Source organism: Actinia tenebrosa, unplaced genomic scaffold, assembly GCF_029948245.1.
Source record: "Actinia tenebrosa isolate PJP-AT-01 unplaced genomic scaffold, QUT_ActTen_1.0 PGA_scaffold2__45_contigs__length_23673736, whole genome shotgun sequence".
NCBI classification, from domain to species: domain Eukaryota; kingdom Metazoa; phylum Cnidaria; class Anthozoa; order Actiniaria; family Actiniidae; genus Actinia; species Actinia tenebrosa.
In genome coordinates, this window is record NW_028292579.1 from 11,404,227 (window position 1) to 11,427,925 (window position 23,699).

A 23,699-nucleotide genomic window follows, 5' to 3' on the forward strand; every position below is an offset into this window, starting at 1 on the left:
AAGAAAGTATTGCTTAAAAGGAAAAAAAGGGAAAGCGCGGGACAAAGACCATGCACGTTGGCTGAAAAAGCGCGGAAAGTTATTGACGCTCGTCGGCTAAAAAAGCGCGGAAAAATATTGACGCGCGTTGGCTAAAAAAGTGCGGGAAAATATTGACGCGCATTGGCTGGGAAAGCGCGAAAACCATTGACAAGAATGGCAATCAACTCTGCAAAAAAGTTTAAATGTTTGGCTCTTTTAAAAAGATATTTAATTAAATCATCTCTAATTCATGAACTATTAAAGTTTCTCTCCCTCTTGGGAATAGTTCTTTAAGCTACGTTATTGTAATTGCTCAAGAAAGATTCAGATAAGGAGACAACGAAAACCGAGGATAATAGGTAAGAGCTAAAAGATATATTCTTGAATATAAATTTGTAAAGCTTCTATAAAATCGATACTAAGACTAAAAATTATATATAAAAAGAGTAGCCGAGTATTTTGAAGAGGCTAGAAACATGTTTTCTAGCTCCGAATGCTGGCATGTGCTACGAGTGAAAGCCTAGAAAATTATAGCTCAGTTCTTCTCTCAAGGCTTTACAAAACATTAAGCTTATATACTTTTGTGTCATATCTAAAGAAAGCTCTCGTAGGATTATAAAACTTAAAATTTGCTTCTAGAAAAACCAAGACAAGGAGATATAAGGTCTTTATTTCACAACATTAGTATTGGCGATGGTTTTTCACAAGTATTTATGTAAATCCGAGAGACTAAATACAACACACGTTTTTGGGGTTGACGGGGGGAGAGGGGGATAGTGGTGGGGTAGGAAAAGGAAGGGGGTTGTTTTGCTTGATTGTCAGACATACTGAAACTTCTTCAAGTTTAGTACTTACCTATTAGTTCATTACATCCATAAACTTCCACTCGCATGCATACGGAATTTTGGGTGATGGGATAAAAGCGAACGTATCTAGCCACGTGCGGCTTACGTAACTGATTTATGACTGGCGTAAAATGATCACAGTTTCCTGTTAATATCTAAAAACAAAACAGAATAATTGAGCCATAATAAATTAATGGTTTTGTCTTGCTCTTGTAAAGTAAAGTTTTGTTCGGCAAAATGCTTTTTGTTTTAGAAAGATGTTAAATTATTGATCACAATGCTGGTTTTCAATCATTCCCAGGGGATTGAAATAACAAAAGACACGGCGGCCATGTTGGATGATATAACAAAAGACCTAGAATTCATTACATTTATCCAAGATGGCGGCTATGACGTCATGTGTGTGCTACTAGAACTGAAAATACTTCAAAGCTCTTTGGTCACGTGATATCTCAGCCTCCATACCTTAACTTTTTCCTTTTCCATGTATTTATAGAACGTTTTACCATCATCACTGAAACCCAATTCATATGACTTCACGTGTTCGAAGAATTTATCTCGGCCTGATAAAAGAACGCAACAATGATGTCAGGTAAAAAAAATTTTTAATTTCATTATCATTTAGTTAATATTCATAATATCTATTAAAACTGCTTTCATTTCGAGTGCGTGGCCGGTAAACAAAAGAACCGTTAATCTAAGTAACGAAAACTGGTCGCTCTCTCTTCTTTTTCTATCCTGGTCTCTCTCTCTCTCTCTCTCTCTCTCTCTCTCTCTCTCTCTCTCTCTCTCTCTCTCTCTCTCTCTCAATCTTTCTCTCTTTCCCTGCCTCTGTTGACAAAAAATCGCAATGCATGGCGACAATCGTTGTGCTGGTCTTGAATCATAGCTACTAGACCCATACTCACCCTGTGTTGCTACGGAAGTAATTATTCGTGGTTTCCCTAAGTCCACCTGTAGCCATTGGTTTTCAGTTTTATTGGCACACCATCCTCCTACTTTCTTATATACCAAGTCATCCTCTTTATAAAGACGAGCGTTATGGGGACCGAAATCCCATTTACCTAAGAAATACAGTCAACAAAATATATTAGTATAATTTTAGACTTGAATACAGAGTTTTTTCAGTGATTCTGAGACGATATTCCCTGCTCGAGCGGTGATTATAAGGTTTCCCAAAGTTTGTCAGGGCGGAAGTAATACTAAAACGCTTTTTTTTTTTTCTTTTTTTTTTTTTTTTTGACCTGATTATCATCTTTTGACTGAATTATTCAATTCAGAACAATTATTCATTGCAGGCACAGTCATTATGGTGAATATTCATGATAATCATTTCATTAAAGGATAATCGTTAAATAATAATATATGATAATCTGTAAATATAGGAGTGACTGATAAGGCCTTTGACTAAATTAAGTGTTTGTCTGTATGTTAATTTCCTTGTTTTTCATTTAATTACTGTCAGTTCCTTATCATAATTTTTTAATTGCAAGCCGACCTTTCGGTCATCAACGCTCATCCACGACCCCATCATCGATCCTTTAATGAGGGCGTGAGAAGTGTAATCGTCATTTAAAGGAAAAATTTAGAGTATATATTGAGCGTATATATTGTTACCGTTAATTAAGGTTGACGAAGCAGTGAAGGCAGTATCTGGTAGTTTATAATCCCATCCAGCACCCATTGGTTCAGCACACGTTTCTAAGACAAGCACAAAGGTAGACATATTTTTTAAATGAATTAATTAATTAATAATTATTTATCTATTTAATAATTATGTAATAATTATTTACTTATGGTTTATTGAATGGTCTTATTCTCGCACTTGTCAAGCAAGCAATTTTAATTTAATTCTAAGTATTACAAACGCATGCAATCCTTTTCCTCTGATCAATGGCGACGTCATTTGACTCCCACTACCATAATGCGTCGTGAATTTTCTTTCATATTTAAATTTGTGTTCCCTCATGAGAATATTAAGACAACTGGTAATAATTAACTGAGCAAAAGAAAGATTTCAAGGGAGTCTGAGAGTGGAGGTCAATGATGCCACATGATATCGTCCAGTCCTTTCAAAAACCAATGATACGTATTGCTTACTATCAATCACGTGACTTTTTGGAGTTGACTGGGGGGCAAACAAGCGGTTGCCTGGGGGGCAACTAGCGGATTGTAAGTCAAAACATATCAAAATAAGTCCTCAAACTATTGTATTTGACTATTTTCACGACATCAAACCAGAAAATAAGAGATCAAAACAACCTCCAGGATTCTACAAGCCATCAAAAAAGAGCTATTACCGGAAGTGACGTCTATTGATAGCAACCTATGGGGATATTCGATCAAAAACGCATTGATACGGGATATTTGGGCCAAGTTCAACGGGATAGGGGTCAAAGTTAAACTGTTATGTCCTCTATCTCACCCTATCCTATAAACAACCCGAATTAAATTGATAATAACTCAAAGTGTATCAGCCATTTCGAGGTCGAAGAAACATCTGGGTCGAGTTGGCATTGCAGTGCATTTAGGGACGGTTTTAGGGGTCAAAATGGACGCCATCTTGGAAATATGTCCCTCAAACAGCCCCACAATGCACTGCAAAGCCAACTCGACCCAGTCTTTTTCTTAACTCGGAATGGCTGATAAAATCTTCCTTCTTACCCACGGGTTTGACGCCTTCGACGTCACATCCCTTTGCCAGACAAGCTCTTCTACAACGATCTTTCCACTTATCACAGTATCCATTATCAAGCCACATTTTACAAGAAAATTTACATAAAATTCCTGTTGGTAAAATAGATAGTACATTAGTAGCGATTCTTCGTTTGCTTATGACGTCTTAGCCGCCATCTTTGTTAAATTTATTTTGTTTTATCATCCAACATGACCGCCGCGTCTTTTGTCATTTCTCTCCCTTTGGATTGATTAAAAACCAGCAATAGCTGAGTATTATTTCAGACCAAGTCTCATTCCTTTGAGTCTCTTTCCTAAAGATACGGTATATATAATACGTATTTTCTTTGTTACAAAAAGTGGAGAAAACTTCTATTTCGTGCAACAAAGAAAATTTGTTGCGCGCAGAGTGGTAAAACGAAAAACATTCAACCAGTAAAGCAAAACTGTTACGCGACGTGTTGCGCGATTTTGTAGTCCTCATTGCCGCACCTTGTGATTCTGAGTTTCATCCATAATAAAATATCATCTCAAGAATGAAATAAATTGTTAACGTAAGAAATAATGCTCAATGGGTTGTGGACAGAAGAAAAAACATTGATTAGGCGATGTTTTTCGAATATGAGATTCAGGAAGAAGCTGTATCATATATATGAAAATGAGTTTCTAATGAAGTAAAATCAGCTTACCAACAGGCTTGGCAGGCGTTGTTTTCACTGGTCCTACGAGATAATGAAGGTTATGAAAAATAAGTTAGAAAAAGGATTTAAACCTTAATGGGTAAACAACATTAATAAATGAATGAACCAATAAAATACATAAAAATAAATTAATTAATGAAATAGAATAAATTTTTTTAAAAGGCTCAAAAAACGAAAATTTGATAAAAAAGACAAAAATGGTTGGTAAATTAACGAATGAACTGGCTTGTTGGGTTTAGTCAGTCATGGTGGTCAATTAAGAACATACTAATAACGTCCTAGGTATACATCTAGACTATGCAGATTTCTTAACGTTGTCATGTCACGTCGTCGCAACGTAGAGAGAGAAGATAAATGTTGCATGACCAACCTTAAGGTATCTACGCAGAAGGCTAATACAGTTCAAAACGTAACACAGTATACTTACTGGAAGGACAAGCGTTGCATGCTTTAGGGCAATTGCTAATCATAAAGTTAGCCCTCGACACACATTTCCCAAGCGCAGCCCAGTGCTCGCAGTTATCATCATCTGCGATATTCTTGCACGTCGGATACTGTTCTTCTTTCTTTTCTATAGCGTGTTGGAAAAAGGTGTTAGTAGTTCTCCTTTAGGGAGCATTCATTTTTTAGGACGGGGATGAGGTGGGCCGTAGGAAACTCTATAAACATTTATGTAAAATCTTTAGCTCCCCTTTCCTCTGTCTGCATAAAAAAGGTGCCCCTCCCCTTGAAATTTGTTGCATTCTTGACCCTCGCCTTTGTGTAATATGAAATATTTGATGACCCGCCGTTTTGACTGAGTAGAAATTTAATGGCCCTCCCCTGGATCCCTCCCCCTCCCCTCCCCCCCAACCTAAGAAATTTGCCCATCATCTAAGTGAAGGTATTTTTATTCGGTTTTGTGATCTAGCCTATGTCTCTCGTGGGGGGAGTGATAATCTGTTCTACCAGGACGCTACGGCCACCATCCTCGCTATAAAATTGTTTATGTCTCCCATGGGGGAGAGGGATCTCTTCTTCCAGACTTACCACTATGATAAGGCAGGCGCATTTTAGTTCGACTATTCATGCAGCTGTTAGTAATTAGTAACTCCTGGTATTTATGAAGAGCAAGCACCAGTAGTTATGTCTGATCACGGAAAGTAAGGGGAGGAGGCGATTAGAGCTGGGGAGAGGTGGGTGGGGAGAGAGAAGGGGGCGAGAAGAGGTAAGGGGAATCGGGTTGGGGACGGGGTGAGGATAGGTAAGGGGAGACGGGTGGGAGAGAGAGGAAGGGGTAAGGAGACTAGGTTTAATAGAATTTTCGTTAAAGCTAACCTGGTCTACAAGCACGACATGCAAGTTTGCATTCTTTAAGCATTATATCAGGTCTTATATGACACATGCCAATATGGGCCCAATAGGTACAAGCACGGCGTCTATTTATGCAAGGTCGCTTTCTAGGGCGTGAAGTATAGCTGTAGGGTTCTGTAACCATGAATGAAAAGTCAGTAATCAGAACTACTAAATATGTCGTATCTCACTTTCTTACTGTCATCATGTCTTGGTACGACTCACTCTTGCTTTTTTAACTCATAATTTTTTCACTCGTTTTTAACTATTCCACTCGCTAGGTTTTTTTGTACTTACTGTAAAGATTCGAACCGTTTCCATCGCATATTCTACAACTTTTCTTACAATATTTCACCATATATAGAGCTTTAGTTTGGCAGTAATTAAGTTCAGCCCAGGTTGGGCAAACCTTGTTCAAATCTTTACAGGGTTCTCTTTCAGCAGCTTCAGTGTAATAAAAAATAAGATGAAAGAAAAAATTGTTAGTTGAAATTGTGCGGCTTTTATAGTTTTTCCTAAAGTGGGATTTCACAGCTAGCCGTTGTGGGGCTCGACGATGAAAAATTTGTTCCAAAATAAAATCCGGGTTCTTTTGTTTTTCATTCAAAAAAACTTTGTGTGCGTTCCCACAATGGCTGTTGTGAATCTCATTCATAGGTCTTTTTAGGCCCCATCTCAGACCGAGTTTCATTTCCCTAAGCTCAAGTGTTATTTCTTTGTTAAACCGCAAAGGCTCTGTTACACTATACAATTATTTCAGCAACTTGTATCGCAATGCTTGAAAATGTAGTGTTACAAGTTGCCGAGGTGAGGTGTTACACTGGAATCTCAAGGTTGCAACGATTTTTGGTTGGGGAGAATAAACTCGTAATGATATTTGGAGCGAGATTCAAGGCGCATGCGCAAGAGTTCTTTAAAAATATGCCTCAAAATTGCATGTAAAAAAAGTTGCTGGAATGATGATACACTGTGCAATGGCGTTGCCAGTTGCTGTAAACCGTTGCGAAAAGCAGAACTGAATTCTACTTCGTCCAACGCTACGCGTAACAAAAACAGTTGCAAGACAACTGCTATTACACCCTGCGATTCTCCATCAAATTGTTCGTTCGCAACGGCATTGCGAAACAAGTTACTGAGAAAATTACAATGCAACAGTACTTTAAAACATTTGAATGTATATTAATATTAATGTATTCGTCTGATATTATTCTTTAAGGGAACGATGGGTATGGAGCTAAACCGAAAGTGAGGAAGGCCCTACACAAAAGGTATATACGCTACTGCGTTAACTCTTACTTCCTCTCTTACTCAGTTTCTTTGATCTATTTCTTCCCCTTTCCGGGGCTCTTTGCTCTCTCTCATCCGATTCTTTTATTCATTCTATTATTCAACTCATTTACCTTGACCTTGCTGGCTTTGCTCGAGTTTGTGACAAAAACCACACGTTTTCCTACAATAAAATTTCATCGTCTTTCTTTTCTTCTCGCAAAATCCATCGGCTTTCCTCCGCTCACAACCAACAGCGTTGTCCAGACATCTTTTACTATCCACTGATATTCAAAACAACAAGGGGATAAACTATTCAATGATTGCCCACTTTTATATAAATAGAGCGTTTTCACTCACGTGAGAAGGCAGGCATATTGGTGTACCAAACAATAGAAACTTACAGCACAGATTGTAAATAAAAATAGGGTTCAATTCCCCGAGGATAGAAAATGTATTGTTTTCGTACACCAACATGGCCGCTGTGACGTCAAATGAAAATGCTTTATAGTATCTTTCACAGTTTTTTGCGTCATCTTGAAAGGTAGCCGTGCCTTTGCATCGAAGCGAGACAAACGGTGAGCTTGCAATGACAGACATCTTTTTCAAACACCTTGGACAATTATTCACATTATCATGGATGTAACTCAGGAAACAAAATTTCCGGGGAGGGACGGGGGGGGGGGGGGGGGGGGGGGAGGTTTGGGAGAACGTTGAGAAGAAACAAGACAGCGTGTCCTGCCTTTAAAAAATGTCTTCAATAGATATCAATACGACAGTAGATCTAAAGAGAGAGAGAGAGAGAACTTACTTTGACGTAAAATACTAATGAGTTATTATAGGTTCTATTACCTTTTCTTGTGCAAATCTTACAGCTCTTTCTACAGTATTGGTTCATAAAAAGTGGTCTGCTTTCACAGTATCCCAGTTTATACCATCTGTAACATGTCTTGAAGGTGTCGGTGCATCCATACTTCTTGTTAAGCTTAGAGTGCTTGTCTATTAGTAAAATAAATGAGCAGTTTTGAGACATTGGTTGGGCTGTGGATATTGCCTGCACCCGGAAAGCATCAATGATTACGGAAAACGAAATCAGTTACATGAATAACCTGTGTCCCAAAAGAACGAGGAGGACTAACTAAGTAAGAGGCATTGACTTATCCGGCCATTACTTCATGTATGTCTACTTATATGGGATCTCGTAAACACTGCCCCCCCCCCCCCCCCCCCCTCTCTCTCTCTGTATATCTCTAATGGCCTCTCTGTCGCGCTCTTGCAGCTGGGCTCGAATGAAACTGAGTTCCCGCAGGATACAAGAGACGTTGACTTGGGAAAGGCTATGTAATGGGGACAGAGTGTCTTTTTCTGTCTCTATGCACACATCTATTTTACAAAAACGTTGTCATCACCAAAGGCGATAGGTAATAGGTCATTCCGAATTAGAAATTGTTTAGTTGTCTACAAACTACATTGGATAAGTCTCAACACTAAGGTCCATGTCCTTGACGAGAATATAAGAAGCAGAAACACAAGTCATTCCAGCTATTCTTGGATCTTAGAATGAATGACCTGTCTCCTATTGTTTTTCGCCAATCACCTGTTGCCTGTCGCCTTTAGCGGTGACAACGTTTTTCGAAATAAGTGCACTTACTTACCACACAAGCGGCAGGTCTTGGTACACAACATCTTCATTGCATCTTTGATGTCCTTATCTTCTGAGTCGCAAAACCCGTTGTCTTTCCATTTAGGACACTTATGCTTTTCTTTATCAAAACAAATCTTAGCTGTTGAGAATTCAACATTAAAAGATGAATTAGGAATGTAGAAGGATATGAACGAGGGTATCAAACGCCTTGTGCGTTGCATCCAAGTAATTACCTCCACAATACCTTCCCCACCCCCACAGACGTCAGCTATTTGCTTACCAGGATCACCACAGAGTCCACAGCTCCTGGCGCAGAATGATTCCATCACTTTTTTGTAGTTAGACCGCGTACAGTATCGCTCGCGGGCCCATGACTTACATCGGTTATCACGATCGATGCACTCGTCTGATTCTGTAACGAAACAAAAAATCAGCCACCTTTGAAATCCAGACAAAAATACTAGTCGTGAAATGTAATAGACCGCTTTCTCAAGGTTGCGCGCGCATCCAAATTTAAGGAACTTGAGGGCTACGATACCAGAACAGGAGCTTTATAATGAAAAGTATCATACATATCTATGAAATCTTTTTCGATAACAATTCATAAAATCGATTATTCACCTCTTTAAATATAAAACTGGCTTTTCGATTTTACCGAATTTGCGTTTTTCAATTTTGTGGCCCGTCAAGTTGGATGCGCACGCAACCTTGAGAAAACGGTCTATTATTGAATCATTGAGTGTCGTTGAATATTAAATATATAGAGGATATTACATGGGCGCGCGGAGATACGAAATTTATCTTCGAGTGTTGAAAAGATCTCTCACAAGTGAGCGCAGCGAACGAGTGAGAGGTTTTCAACACGAGAAGATAAATTTCGTATCTCCAAGCGCCCATGTAATATTCTGTTTATTATATAATTATCAATGAAGTATGTTTTGGCTTTTTCAGGCAATTCTTTCCGTGTATTTTTGAATAGCCATCGCAATGGTGTTATTTTCACACGTGAAAATAACATGTTATTTTCACGTGTGAAGATATAAATTTTTCGAAATAGAGAAAAATAGATATTTCATTGGTAATTATATAATAAATAGAGGATATTACATGGGCGCGCGGAAATACGAATTTTATCATCGAGTGTTCAATTGATATCTCACGAGTGAGCGCAGCGAACGAGTGAGATATCTAAATTGAACACGAGCGACCATGTAATGTTCTGTTTATTATATAGATATCGATGAAACTTAAATAAAACAAAAGCTCAAAAATTCTTTATCAAAATACGTTACTATGTCAACAGCGATATCTTCACGTGTGAAAGATATGGTATCTTCCACTGGTGAAAGATATCAAGTTTTCGACACTAGAGAAAACCTGGTATTTCATCGATATCTATATTATAAAGTATATTTTAATTCAGTTATTATTGAATAATGTAATTACGCGCATTCAATTTTATGACATGTGAACATAATGATGTGTAGCAATTGCATGGTGCATGGCGAAAAACCCTTCGTAAAGATTATTAAGATCTTTTTGAATTAATTGATAAATGAATAGAGAAATCAATAGTGACCAAATCCACTTTGGAGTAATATTTTGTCCATTTCAGACCACTCTCTTGAGAATAGGATTCTTCGTTTGAGTTGTATCCGTATTCATGTGTCTTCTCATGTGCAGCCGTTAAACAAAGAAATAATACTCTAGGGAATGACACGTTATCTGAAATGGGAAAACAGTGGATGAGGTCTATTATTCACACTAACCTGGGTAACACTTCTTGCATGATTTTATACAATACTTTTTCATAAAATCTTCTCTCATTTGACAGAAACCCTTCTTTGCCCAGTATCCACACGATCTTGATTTATCTTTGCACTTTTCTTGTCTTTCTTTCTGCATTAATTTTAATTGCCGTTTGGCCAACTTCTTGGCTTCTCTTCTCTTTTGCCTTCGCTCGTCGTCTGTAAGGATTCTTTTACCATGTTGAATTAAAGGCGAGACGTGAGATATGAGAGTGGCGCGAGGGACTTGAGTGCCACGGTAAAATTCCTCTACGAGAGAAAACCATTGATTAGAATCACCTCCGAAAGGAATTATGGGTCAAATGTTTTGGGTTAGCATTTTCCGAGCAGGGACTGAATACAATGTGAATTTCTCTTATCAAGTGAAATGGGATTCCACCCTGCGTTCCACTATCATTGAATTCTCAATTCTGATTGGTTGCCCTTAAGTTTGTTCTGAAAGTCAACTCAGCTACACGCTATCAAAATCATCCAGTTAAAACACGGCGTAAAAATGCGTGCGCATGCGCGAAGTTCTTAAAAACAAAAAAAACCCGTCTCCAGAGTCTGCGTTTCTCTTGGTCAGCGCCGAGGAATCGCGGGCTTTCGGAACAACATTGGTGTTTTTATGGCGTGTCTTCAGCGGACATGATTCTGGACGTAACAGGAAAGGACGTACTCTGCGCGAGACAGGAAATGACATCAAGGGAGATCAAGTAATCATAAAAAGATATCTTACCTGTAGAACAAGCGTTACAGCTCTTCATACAGTCAATCAACATGAAATCTTTCCTCTTGGTACAAAATCCTTTGTCTGCCCAGTATTTACAGGCTTCGTCTCCTACTTTATTTGTGCACGACCTTTGGTTGGAGTTTGTTGTTGTCGTTGTTGTTCTATCAAAATCTTCTGCAATCACTGATCTTTGGTTATATTTTATCGTTGTTGTGGTTGGTCTATCAATATCTTCTGCAACCACTGCTCTTTTCTTTCTCCGTAAAGCTGCGACGGATGATTCCTGTTGGTCAACCTCTACTTCGTTATCTACGGGACTATCTGTTAGAGATTAAGTGCAAATTTTTTAGTATTCATTTCAGTGATATAGAGTTTTTTTGTCTCGCTTCGATGCAAAGGCACGGCTACCTTTCAAGATGGCGCAAGGAGCTGTGACAGGGACTATTAATGGACCCTTTTCGACATTATTAAAGTACAAAAGAAATTACACTTTTCTCGATGAAACTTTGTTCTATTTCTTTTGTAATACAATGTTAGCGTACCATTCAAGATAATTTTGAGAAGGGTCGGTTAAGGTCATTTTTTGTCAGTATTTTAGGTCGGGGATTTTGTTCCTGTCCGCAATAGCGCGGTGTCCATAATATCTGGGTTATCGCAAGGCGATAGTTACGGGGTTCACTCTATGCGCTTTGATCCCTTTGCTGAATTTCTAGATCTGGCACTAATTCTTACGGGGTAACTTAAACGGAGCATTTTAAATTTTTTTGGGTCCAAATTATTTAAAGCAACATCATACAAGACTTACTTGAGCAGCTATAAAGGATATTTGTCTTGTGGATGTCCAGCTGTGAGAGTTGTTTATAAGGTTGCGCCTTTACAGGTCGTAGTGGCACGATTGTTCTTTTATGTGAGTTTTCAGAGAAGGCGTTGAATGGATAGTGCATGATGCTCGAATAGTCATAGGGCATTTGCATCGTATCTACGGCTTTCCAGTTCAGCTTGAAGAAGGAATTCTCCCATCCTATGAAAAATCCACATAACATTAAATTAGGCCCGAATCATATCATGAGACCTTCCTTGAATTCTCTTGAGTGAAAAAGAAATAATGGTTCCAGGAGGCGGCTGGACGTGTTAAGATGTAAAAAGTAACATTGATTTAGAATCATTATTAGTGGGTCGCGCAACCGAATTCGGGAAGGATCTCTTCCTTGTTTTCAAGTGATTCACATCTGCCATCATCGCTGCCGCATTCCATCGAAATATTTCTTTACTTTCTTTTGGTTTTAACCACTTTGTTATCTTACATTCTCCCAAAACATTTTAAACCACATATGTGTAAAAACATGTTTCCACGATGGCGCAATGATGAGATCGCCGCTTTTTGACAGCAACATGGCCGCTTGCACCGCACTCTCGACCCCATACCTCTCTCCCTTACTGCGCGCGCTTGTTAAAATGCCATAGACACTTAGAAATCGGGTATTCAAAATTTCTTTCTGCAGATCAGCCCAGCTACAATCGATCTATTCTGAATATAAACGTGGACGTCACGAGGGAGATATCTATTTTATAACGTGAGTAAACATTAGATTTGAAAGACTTTTTTGTTGCTGATTTATTCTCTACGAAGTATAGAGGAAAACGAATGCAGGTTACTTGTATGTTTTAAACGCTTTGCTAGTTTGCGCTCGCATCCTTTTTGCACACATAGCCCAAAGGTTGTTTCGATGTATCTATAAAATTTATTTTAAGTTTAATTTTTTTCGATTATTTATTTTTAAATATTTTGTTTTGTTTTGTATTACTTACCACGCGCGATGTGTTTCCAGAGTATCCTGATATGATCATCTCTGTCAGGCCTGCTCTGCTCGTGCCAGTAGCCTATCACGTGACCTAGTTCGTGTAACATCACGTTATGATACTCGCATCCATGACCCACGGACAGAACCTTTTTCCCCTTGGATCGGCCCACCGTACTATAACAGCTGTAGAATCAGACGAATAAATAAAGCTGTGAAAATGTATAGATAATTACGTATACAATATTATGTCAATTAGGTTCGGCTCATGCTGAGCCTAACAGTTTTATCTTTTGGTCTTATTTATGCCCAGTCGGGGATTGTTCCTCATGAGTTTATGACTTCTCTCGAGTTTTGAAAAGTTTCTTTCTGCCACTTTGTCAAAGTATGCCTGTGTGTGTCGGTGTTTCGTTGTTTGTGTCTGTCTGTCTGTCTGTCTTCCCGTTAGCAGGAAGACAGTTGAGGGACGCTAACGATACTACAGTAGAACATATTTAAAAAAACCTTTATACACAATTGTTAGACACTATAGCTTTCTTAATTTCCTCTTTCTTAATCTTAATCTCATATAAGACTTGGATTTTAGACTACAACTATAAAAAGAAGCCCTACACCTATAATGAAGTAGCACTCGACTACGGTACAATCTAGTGCTTTATTCTTGAACAACTCAACACTCGTAAAACAACATGGCTGCTTCAGGAATCCCGCGCTCCAGAGTAACGTGACTCGCACCCAGGTTACTACAACACGCCATTCCCCTGCCCCACCCTTTTCGCTTACGTCTTTGTAAAAGACAAAACCAAGGAAAGTACAATTATTCTTCTTAACTGATCCACAAATACTTTAACAGAATAAAGTAGAGAAAAGCGTCTTACTGTGTACCCCGGATGATTTGTACATAGTCGTCTTCCTTGTCTCGCTCCACAAACGTCACACATGTTTTGGATTGCCACTCTTTCATGGCTCCCTTCACTATGTCTACTAAAGCTGGCATGTTCTCTGAAAAGATAACAATGGATAATTAATAAGACAAAATAGAAAAAGGTGATCGAAAAAAATTGTTGGAAAACAGATGGCAGAAGGGAGAGGGAGGAAGACAAAGAAAAAGATGAGAAAAACTAAGACCTTGGATGACAGAACGGGAGGTTGGAAGACAAATCTCATAGCTGGTTTTTTCCCTTCTTTTTATTTTTATTTTTATTTTTTATTTTTCGTGTGCGTGCGTGCGTGCGTGCGTGCGTGCGTGCGTGCGTGCGTGCGTGCGTGCGTGTGTATGTGTGTGTGTTTGTGAAAGGCAAACACTCCCTCCGTGTTCAATAATCTATTTACACTTCTGTGATAAAACTTGCAATTCAGATCATCTGTTAAAAATTCCACACAAGACAAGAAATGACAACTATATCGATATCAACCTAGCTATATGTCAGATTGGCAATGGAAACAATACAGCTATTTAAAAAGGTTGGTGAAGTTTTTGTCGCATGTTGCGTGTTGCGTGATGCATATTATTGCTTACCACAAGCTTAAAATGTCTTATGTTCATATGTTAATAATGTCAGCACAGAAGAAAATATGCTGGGAGAAAATATGCTGGGAAATAGTGCAGAAAACGTTCGGTAAAATTCTATATCATTGAGAGCTTCCACTCACTAGCTTGTCTACTGTTTGGTAAAACTGGCCGGATGGTATAAGTATTTGAAGGTGTTATACTTACTCAGACTGCAGTCAATAACATAAGGTATCACACCTCCAAACCACAGCCTCTTCTCTTCACGAGCAGCAGTGTACGCCCTTCCACTGGAAGGTTTTTCTTCTCCTTTCTTCTTGGGAAACTCTACCATTTCATTTTGTTCTTTGGATAACATGATGTCGCCTTCGTATAACCAGTGATCGGGCTTCAAAGGTGGGCTGGAAATTTCATCTGTTTGAGTTAACATTTAAGTTGATTAAATGAATCAGGATTGGCCATGAGCATCACGGGATAATCAAGAGGGGTCGTGAGTACTTGGGTGGAAGTATTAGTTGGTTTGGCAAGAACGAATCGGCGCAATGTTTTCACATTTCAGACCACGTGTCATTTCCTAAAGTATCATTAGTTTAACGGTTGCGCATGAGAAGACACTTGAATATGGATACAACTCAAACAAAGAATCTTCATCATCCCCAAGAGAATGACACGTGGTCCGCTGAATTGAGAAAATATTACACCCAAGGTAAAGAGGTCTATTAAGAGTAATGTAATATCTAAAGTAGAAGGCATATATTGGCTTTCTAGGCAACAGTCACCCCTCTCGAAATCATTTTGGATCCAAACTTTTTATGGCGGGATTTTCATTGGCGGGAAAAAGTTTTTTCCGTTCAAGTTAACGTTTGATTGGTTTAACTATCGAGTCTGAGAAGTGAATGCACATCACCAACATTGGGATATTCTAGATCCGTCAATACAAGGCGGACCTCAACGTACAAGGGGGAATTAGTTGTGATTATAGTTATGGGAGTTCAGGAGTATAGATGCACGGGGTGTATATGATCTCCTACTTACCTTCATTGAATTGTATCGGAAATGGACTGTATGAAGCATCTACAGCTATGACGAAGCAGATAACAACCACCACAACGGCAAGCTGCTGAGCCATGACTTAATGAATCAGTACTCTGGCCGTATCTGTAGAGAATAATAGTCATCGTCATCATCACCATCATCATTATGATAATCATCGTCATTATTTATCATCCTCATGAAAATAATAATATTAGTGCTCGTTAAATGAAACTCGCGTTTTGCGCACTTTTTTCACTGTCCTTTAACGATCCTGTCTACAAGATCGAACCGCAATCGTGCCAAAGAAACTAACACTGTATTAATTGGTGTATAAGTGATCGGCCTTTATTAGCAAGACATTTGCTAAGGTCACAAAAACTTCTGCTCGGACTAGAATTAGGAAATAAATACTTAACGCAACAGACAGCTTAATTAATGGACACTTAATAGACCTTTATGAGACAGCGAATTCGAAAATAGTGCATTATGGTCTGTAGAAGATTTGTGCTATTGATTACCTATTGAGTGCCAAAATAATTTAGATAAATCAATATTAAATTTCTCCCGTTATAGATTACTTACTAAATTTCTACCTCATGGAGTAAAAACATTTAAAAAGTTCAGGCCGCAGCTCAAGAAAGTTATTTTGTTTTGACCTCCAGTTTGGATGGGATTGTTACTGCGGCAAGGAGCCTTTTTCTCTCCACTGACATCAGAAGTGATGGCATCAAAATGGTCGACATACTAAAACACTGTGAAGATTCGTGTTACTGAGAAAAGTTACTACATGATTTTGTTGGTTTTTCGTGCTTATTTTACCACCACCATACGGAGGAATGGAAAATGGACACGAACTGGTTATGGAACAATAGAAAGCCATTTCAATGTTGCGGTATAATCCGCCTTTTTGCACTGGCTGACGGAAATACGCTATAGGCAATAGAGTAGACAGTCCATATTGTAGTCTAAAATATATATTTCTAACCTCCGCCAATATTGCGAGAAAGGGTCGCATGCAAACCTAAGCAATGAAGACTGTTTTTCAAGACTGGGTTGCCTGTGGCAAAAGGTACAGGAACAGGAAACCCAAAAGCAGATTTTTAAAGTCGAATGTCGACAATAATAAGAAAAAAGTCGATAGATCAAAGAAACAGGCTACAGATAACTGAAGAGAGCTAGGAAGACAACTCCGAGTGCACAAAGAAATTGTTCTTCAACTTGCTATGGTTTTCTGAGAAGCATGCTCCATCAAGCTTGACCACTAAATGCTGCCCTTAAGTGTCTAAATCACAAATGAATAAATAGAATCCTAATCCACGAGAAAACAACACTATTAATGGTAGGTCATGGTATGTTAAGTAATACTAACAAGGATTGTGCGCGTTTTGTTTTTGAGGTTCCTTAATGCTGAGCTGCAAGTTGTTAAGTTTTGATACACAATTACAATGTCAAATGAATTTATAATGATCATTCTCTACAAGAATAAACGTTGATATTAGCCACGAATTATAATTGATACGATTCTTTCTTGGAGAAAAATTACTTCCAAGTATTCATTATATCCGATTCTGATGTATTTGAGGTTTTTTTTTTTGTTTTTTTGTTTTTTTGTTTTTTTTTTCGTCTAATGACTCTATTAAGAAACCGTTTGGAAAATACAGTCGAAATCATTCATATGAAGATAATCACTTAAGACCCTAAGAGACTCCGCACTTGTCCAAATAATTCCTGTACCAATATGAAAACCCATCTCAAAACTCAATTCTGCCCACCCAACACTTGAAAAATAAATAGAATATTGAACGGCTGTGAAGTGAGCTACATCAGAAACTTAACAGTACCGATAATATGTAGGATTTAGGATCGATTTAGGGCTTTTAGAATATGGAGCATACAGACAGACTGGCGACAATTGCCATACTCAGTTTTGCTTGCTTTACTTTCATGCATATGACTATCTTTACTATATTATAGGACTGACATTAGAAGAGGCAATAGCCTTTCTTACTGGACACCACATTGATAAATAGCTGGATCCATATCAGCTAATAAGATTAGTATAAAATAGTTTAGGACTATAAACCCCTCTGTGACCCTTAAGAAAATGGAATTAGCCTAAAAGGCTTAGCAGTGTCTTCCAATATTTGTTACCAAGGACCGATGCCATGTACCGGTCCGTATAATCTAGACGCCAAATAGTCTGACGACCCTTTTAGTTGTTACAATAGAGGCTCTTATGAACTAAAAAACCAACATTTCACTACTGACATCTATACACTACATTCCACTAAAGAACATGATCAAACAAACCTCAGATGAAAATTTTTTTCCTCCTCAGAATAAGTGGAAGTTCTTGACTCTCATTCAAACAAACTCTGAGCGTGCGAAGCCGGTACACCCAGAGGTTAAACTACAGCGAGCGAACTGACCACTGAATGATCCTAGACTTGTATATATATGTTATTCCCCATGCATAACTAAACAGGCACTTCAGAATTTATTTACTCCGATTGCTTTTAGCCATTAATATGACAGGGCACTCACTGGGATCAATTCGTATCCAAACATGTCTAAATTCGGTGGACGACTGTCTAAAAGCTACCAGACCAGGAGGTTATCCAAATCAGACGCTATACACTCAGTTTACTGACTTCTGATGAAAGAACCTTTCATATGTAAATCTTAAACACATACCTCCCATGGGTTTGGGATTCATTTCCATCCGCTTTATTTCAGTTGATTTGACTTTAAAAATCCCAAGTAATTGTAAAATTCTTTCTCACTCCTCCAGGCAAAAGTTTATAAAAATTTCGTAGCTTTTGACAAGAGATTTAGTTATCCAAAGGGTTCGTTTTGTAGGATGGATGCTTGACCACTTCTTCATCTATCCTGATTGTCCGCAGGGCTTTCCCTCGAACCACCTCCTTCACCATTATAAACAACTGCTAGAAATGATAAAATCGCAATAGATAACCTCCAAATAACTGCAAAGATCTTAATAATCTTTTGATCTTTCAGTTCAACGTTACTCATCCTCAGTGATTCGAATCTCTTTTGAAATTAGTTTAAATAGTTGAAATTACCGATTTAGTTGATTTGTTTGTAGTATATTGTTTCGTTTGCTTTTGCTTGTTTTCGCTGGTTAGTAAAATCTCTGTTTTTATTATTTTTTTATTCATTTTTATATTGACTTTTCGTTTCAAATATTTGTTATTTTTACAGTATCCATGAAGAAGGTCACACAAAAATGTTGAACATTGAAAAAGATTTACAACTGATAGTTTTTCAAGTCTATGCTTTAGCGACAGATTCAGACTGGTTCTTTCACGTTACTCTTTTTAGGTCCAACATTCTTCCCTACGGAAGGGATAGGACTCCATAGATAAGCAACTAGTTTTATCATTGTTCTGCTCAAATATGAATGAGTTTTCACACTTCAGCTTCATTCACACTACTTTGCTTCTTAAAAAGCTTTATTTTGAAAGACATAAGATAGAGGTTTGAAAATATCTCGCGTGAGATTAGTAAGATTAAGATGGAATCACATCAAATGGTAGGCAGCAAGACTCAGTTCAGATTTTTCCCCAGCTCAGTTCAGATATTCCCACGTACATATGCATGATAAAGATAAATTAAAGATTTTTTACGCCATTGAAGCAAGTTAATATAATACATAATACATAGTTCTCCTGGCATGGAATACTGATGCAATATTCCCAACTTCAAGAACACTAGTTAACATATGATGCATGAATAACTGTATAATAGTATTTGAATATTAATAATATTAGCAATATTTCGTAGCTTGTAGAATTAATACAACAAGCTATCAAGGAAAGTCGTTTTTATTCTTAAAATACTAATTATACGGCGCTACGAAATATTTCCGTTAATATTCAAAAACTACAACACAACAGAATAAGAGATTGGGCTGCCTGTGACATATCAAGTGTGCAGTGCAATGCATGATAACATGGGTAGTAATGAGGCTGTAATATAGCTAGCACTCATATTTAACACTAACTCTTATAGGCACGCTACTATCAAATCATGTCATTGTAGAAGTGGTATTTTTTCTTGTGGGTCACCATTAAAGTATCAGTATCTCAGAAAAATTACAAAATATATCTACTTGGCAGTGGCTTATAGCAAAAATGATATTTCTCTCATTTAGGAATAGACCAGTTTCGAATTCCAAATTACCGCTGTGTTCCTTGATTACAGACTCATTTGCACAGGGTTAGCCTCGCATCAGTGTTTAAATATTCACAAATACCAACGGTAAAGTAAAGAATGCACAACTTCAACAATACAAACACTTTGAAACTCGACGGACCTTGACTGGAACACGTAAATATTCTGCACAAACTCGAGGCTAAACCTGTGCAAATGAGTCTGTAATCAAGAAACACAGCGGTAATTTGGAATTCGAAAAGGGTCTATTCAACAGTAAATCCAGAAATTAAATCCAGAGGCTCATATGGGTATTAGTCAAATCAATATGGACTCCGTGGTTTCTTAAGAAGTAGATTTCTTCAGTGACAAAAAGAGTACACACTCATTCTCGTTATTACGAAATTCTTTTTACAGAACAGTATGGCAAACTAGTGAAACTTTCATCCGACAACCGGTTGACTCAGTTGGTCTTAAAATAACTATGGAGAAAGTGCTGCCGTTGTAATTACATCTGCAAATAGTTAGACTTTTAAGTGACTCGGATGACCACTTTCAAATGGTGGTCCCGTCTCTCCACACTCATCATTACTAACCAACATCGGAGGGACGTAAAAGAACCACTGAGGACGTAAAGAAACCCTGGCAGTGACCACCCTCAAAGTCACCAAAGTCGCGTTGCGGTAACACAAATTTTCAACTCACTCAAAATCTTCCGTTTATCTGCTTGCGTATTGGAAAGCAGCAAGTAGAGTTTCACAGTGATATGCTTGAAACTATCCCAAAATAAATGAATATCCTTTTGGCATTTGAGCAAACGCTAATTGATTCAGTTGAATGAAGTCATTGCGCAAAGCCGGGGAATCTTAATACAGATTATAGACGATCATCGGTTTTAATGCAATTAATCCAATTTGTTGTAATCCCAAGTAAAATGTTCACAAAGATAACCAGCCTAATTGTTATCGGTCCGATATCCCTACCCTAGTCCTCTCATTCGGTAATATGAAAACTTATTACAAGAAATTTTCCAAGATTTCGCGATGTTTGCGATTTTTTATCGAAATCGCGAAATTAAATTTACACCAAAATTAACTGTGACAATTAATGATCGAGAAAATAAATAATTATTGAGAGTTGGAAAGTAGGAAAAGACGTTGGTATTGAAAACAAAATACTCAGTACTTTGTATTAAATTAAGACAGGCATGTACTTATATTATTTCACAAACTCAAGACGTTCTATGCTCTTCTCATAGTTCGTATATAATAATTATGAGCTAACTATGCTCTTATAAAGGCTATGTGATGGCGCACATGACAGGAATCCTTTCTAAATTGACTTACACGAGACTATTGTAGCGCCTCCTGTCATGTCTGCCATCACGTTATGGTGCAAAGCCTCTATAGATTAACATTTATACAAAGACAATATATAAAATTGCGCGCTTCGTGATTGATGTATTACGGAAGTAACTTTGCGAGTCACGTTACCTAGAAAGTGAAGCTGATCTATATGTGTTCTATTTGTTTCTTTACAGGATTTCGAAGTAATGAACAGAGAAAGGGGAAGTGAAAAGCACCGGAATTTGGTAGCCCAGGTATGTTACTACTCGCGTCGCTAAATATTGCAACATTGAAAAGAACAACTTCATGACAAATTAAGATTGGAATCCCGTATTGAAAGTCCAGATAATGTCAATGTCTAAGGGCTGAGACGTCGACGCCCGTTTCGGTTCGTTCAGTATTATTAGAAAATCTGTATGAACTCGCGTCTTCACTGTCTAGCTCTATCTCTATCTCCTCTCTTTTTACGCCTCCTCGCAAAATAGTGATTTAACCAAGAATAGCATATATTGTACCTGAAATACGGTTTACTCGATCATGTGGCTAGGATTATCACGTGACAGAACTTAAGTTTTTGTCGCAGACCGTATTAGACACCTCTTATTGTTACAGTTAATTATTTTTCAGTCATATACTATAAATGTTTCGGCACTGTGACCTACCCTGTATATAGATTATCTGTAGTTCTGTGTAATACTATAAAACGTTTTTATCTTCGCTGTTATGAAATATTTGAGATATAACGCGCGCGCTGATTGGCTGACTACCATGTTTACAGTATAAATCGTTCGGAAATATTTCATAAAATCAATATAAAAAGCCTGCGTATGTCTCTGTATCGTGATATAAACACTCTGGGAGCTCTAGAGCACTCGAGAAGCAAAAGAAACACTCGACTGCGCCTTGTGTTCCTAAGCTTGCTTCTCTCCATACTCTTAAATTAAAACCAAAGATCGTTCATTTGATTATGGTGTGGATTTATTGAAATCACGTGATTGACCCTATATTTAGATCATGATTCTGTTTTACGGAACGAATTTTTAGGAACCTTCAATCTTCGCTCTTGAGACCAATGATTTGGCCATATTGCATGGACGTACTGGAATCACGTGACTGAGTTACAAACCGAAACAATACTAGAAAACCTTTTATCTTCACTGTTGAGACCCGGCAGTAGATCGTTTATTTGGTCATATGGTATGGATTTACTGGATTCACGTGACTGATGTAAACGTGCCATGCACTCTTGTACATCATCGTAGTCACGAAATACAATACTATTAGAAGATCCCATAGTTCATCTTCACCGTTAGACTCGCGGACCAGGCGTACCAGACGCGGCGGTTAACTTTTATGTAGTGGCCATACTGACTAGCTACACGTGACAGATTGTAAGCTTCTGTTTTGTTACAACGATGGAGAGAGTATATGACCAGCAGCGCATATTATTTATCATTATTAGAGACTTTGACTCCTAAGCCTGCATGGTGTATTTTATTTGGCCTTTGAACTCACGTTACGTGACTGAACCTTAAAGTCTTGTGGTAAAGAAACAAAATTGCTATAATCGTGAAGAATGTGGCAACTCTCCATGACGCCCTTCTACCCTATTAGTTACACGAACAAACAGCTTTGCTTTTCATACACAACATACAGCAAAACTCGACGTAACAAACTTGCAAATTGCCTTTCAACCAATGGGGACTCAGTCCTACTAAGCTCGTCTGGGTGGAAAGAACTAATAAAGAGGAAATCCTAATAGTTCTCGATAAAGCGTCTAAAAAGGTTATTCGTTGATCGTTGCTTCCGAGTCGAGCTGTCGAGCAGAAATTCTAGTGAGCACTGATTCGTTGATAATCGTACAACTAAACCGCGCACTAGAATAGTTCAAGACTCTTCCGTCTAGCCATGCACTAGACTAGGAATTCAAAGATTAAATTAGACACAGTCCTATATTTGTGGAGATTTAGTCAGAGAGGAATCCCTTAAGGTATGCTTTATACTCTTCAAGCTGTCAAGGTTTCACTCTTGCCGAAACTGTGGGTGTGTGCTGTTAAAAGTACCAATTAGACATCCATCCTATGTGTTGGGCTCGTGTGTATAAATCATCCGGCATGGATTATATGTCTGTCTTTGATCGTACTCAAATTATCTGCAACACTTTCGAGACTTTATATGACTATACCTTCCTCGATAGCGCAGAATACTAACAAGTAAAAGCTTGCTTACAGATCCCTAATTTATTTTCTCCGGTGTAAACAAACAGTTTGTCTATTTGTACTAAATGAGTTAGGAATTCAAGAGTCTAGAGCTGTATACATTACAGACTAATACAAGAGCACAATACCGCTTCACATACCTTGTAAAAATTAGCTGCTTCAAGATGTACAATACATCTGTACAGTACTAGCAATGTGCTCGAAAAACACAGACTCACCGTCTCACAACACACTCCTTCGTATTTGTGTCTCTTAATGGTTTGATTAACAAGGTATAATAGAAAAAACTCCCTCTGTTCGGATGACCTTTGTTGACATACATGCTACTATATTGGGACATAGTTCTATTTCATTGGGTTTTCTCCGCCTTTCTAGATCTTAATATTAAGCCTCCGACTAACAAAACCAACCAAGAAACAAAAAAAATTGAAGGTTTTCCCAAAAATATTCTACTCAAATCCATTCCCAAAATTTCAACATTTTGCTGAAGATTTTGCTTTAATTTGGTTTTACTTGTGTTACTATGTTTTAGTTCAAGGTTGCAGCAGCCCTTAAGCCATAGATCCTATTAAATTGCCGGAAAATAATCTAAGGAATTCTTCAAGTAAGAT

At 38.0% G+C, this 23,699-nt stretch overlaps 1 protein-coding gene across 5 annotated transcripts in view; it reads right to left on the reverse strand.

Moving 5' to 3' along the window:
- Nucleotides 1-23,699, reverse strand: part of LOC116300605 (uncharacterized) — a 32,144-nt gene that overhangs the window by 1,155 nt on the left and 7,290 nt on the right. The window contains exons 1-21 of one of the 5 annotated variants that reach the window (XM_031709503.2): nt 23,229-23,363; nt 15,351-15,473; nt 14,523-14,729; nt 13,684-13,807; nt 12,816-12,991; nt 11,812-12,027; nt 11,013-11,327; nt 10,256-10,543; nt 8,767-8,898; nt 8,497-8,625; nt 7,694-7,840; nt 6,976-7,125; nt 5,873-6,019; nt 5,561-5,710; nt 4,671-4,814; nt 4,232-4,264; nt 3,531-3,653; nt 2,484-2,567; nt 1,775-1,930; nt 1,332-1,429; nt 877-1,021 (exon numbers count right to left, since the gene is read on the reverse strand). In XM_031709503.2, coding sequence (XP_031565363.2) covers nt 877-1,021; nt 1,332-1,429; nt 1,775-1,930; nt 2,484-2,567; nt 3,531-3,653; nt 4,232-4,264; nt 4,671-4,814; nt 5,561-5,710; nt 5,873-6,019; nt 6,976-7,125; nt 7,694-7,840; nt 8,497-8,625; nt 8,767-8,898; nt 10,256-10,543; nt 11,013-11,327; nt 11,812-12,027; nt 12,816-12,991; nt 13,684-13,807; nt 14,523-14,729; nt 15,351-15,444 — 3,058 coding nt within the window. In that variant the 5' untranslated portion in view covers nt 15,445-15,473; nt 23,229-23,363. Of the gene's footprint in view, nt 1-876; nt 1,022-1,331; nt 1,430-1,774; nt 1,931-2,483; nt 2,568-3,530; nt 3,654-4,231; nt 4,265-4,670; nt 4,815-5,560; nt 5,711-5,872; nt 6,020-6,975; nt 7,126-7,693; nt 7,841-8,496; nt 8,626-8,766; nt 8,899-10,255; nt 10,544-11,012; nt 11,328-11,811; nt 12,028-12,815; nt 12,992-13,683; nt 13,808-14,522; nt 14,730-15,350; nt 15,474-17,660; nt 17,762-23,228; nt 23,364-23,699 lie in introns of those variants that run through there. The other 4 variants (XM_031709506.2, XM_031709505.2, XM_031709507.2 and 1 more) reach the window with 4 other exon arrangements.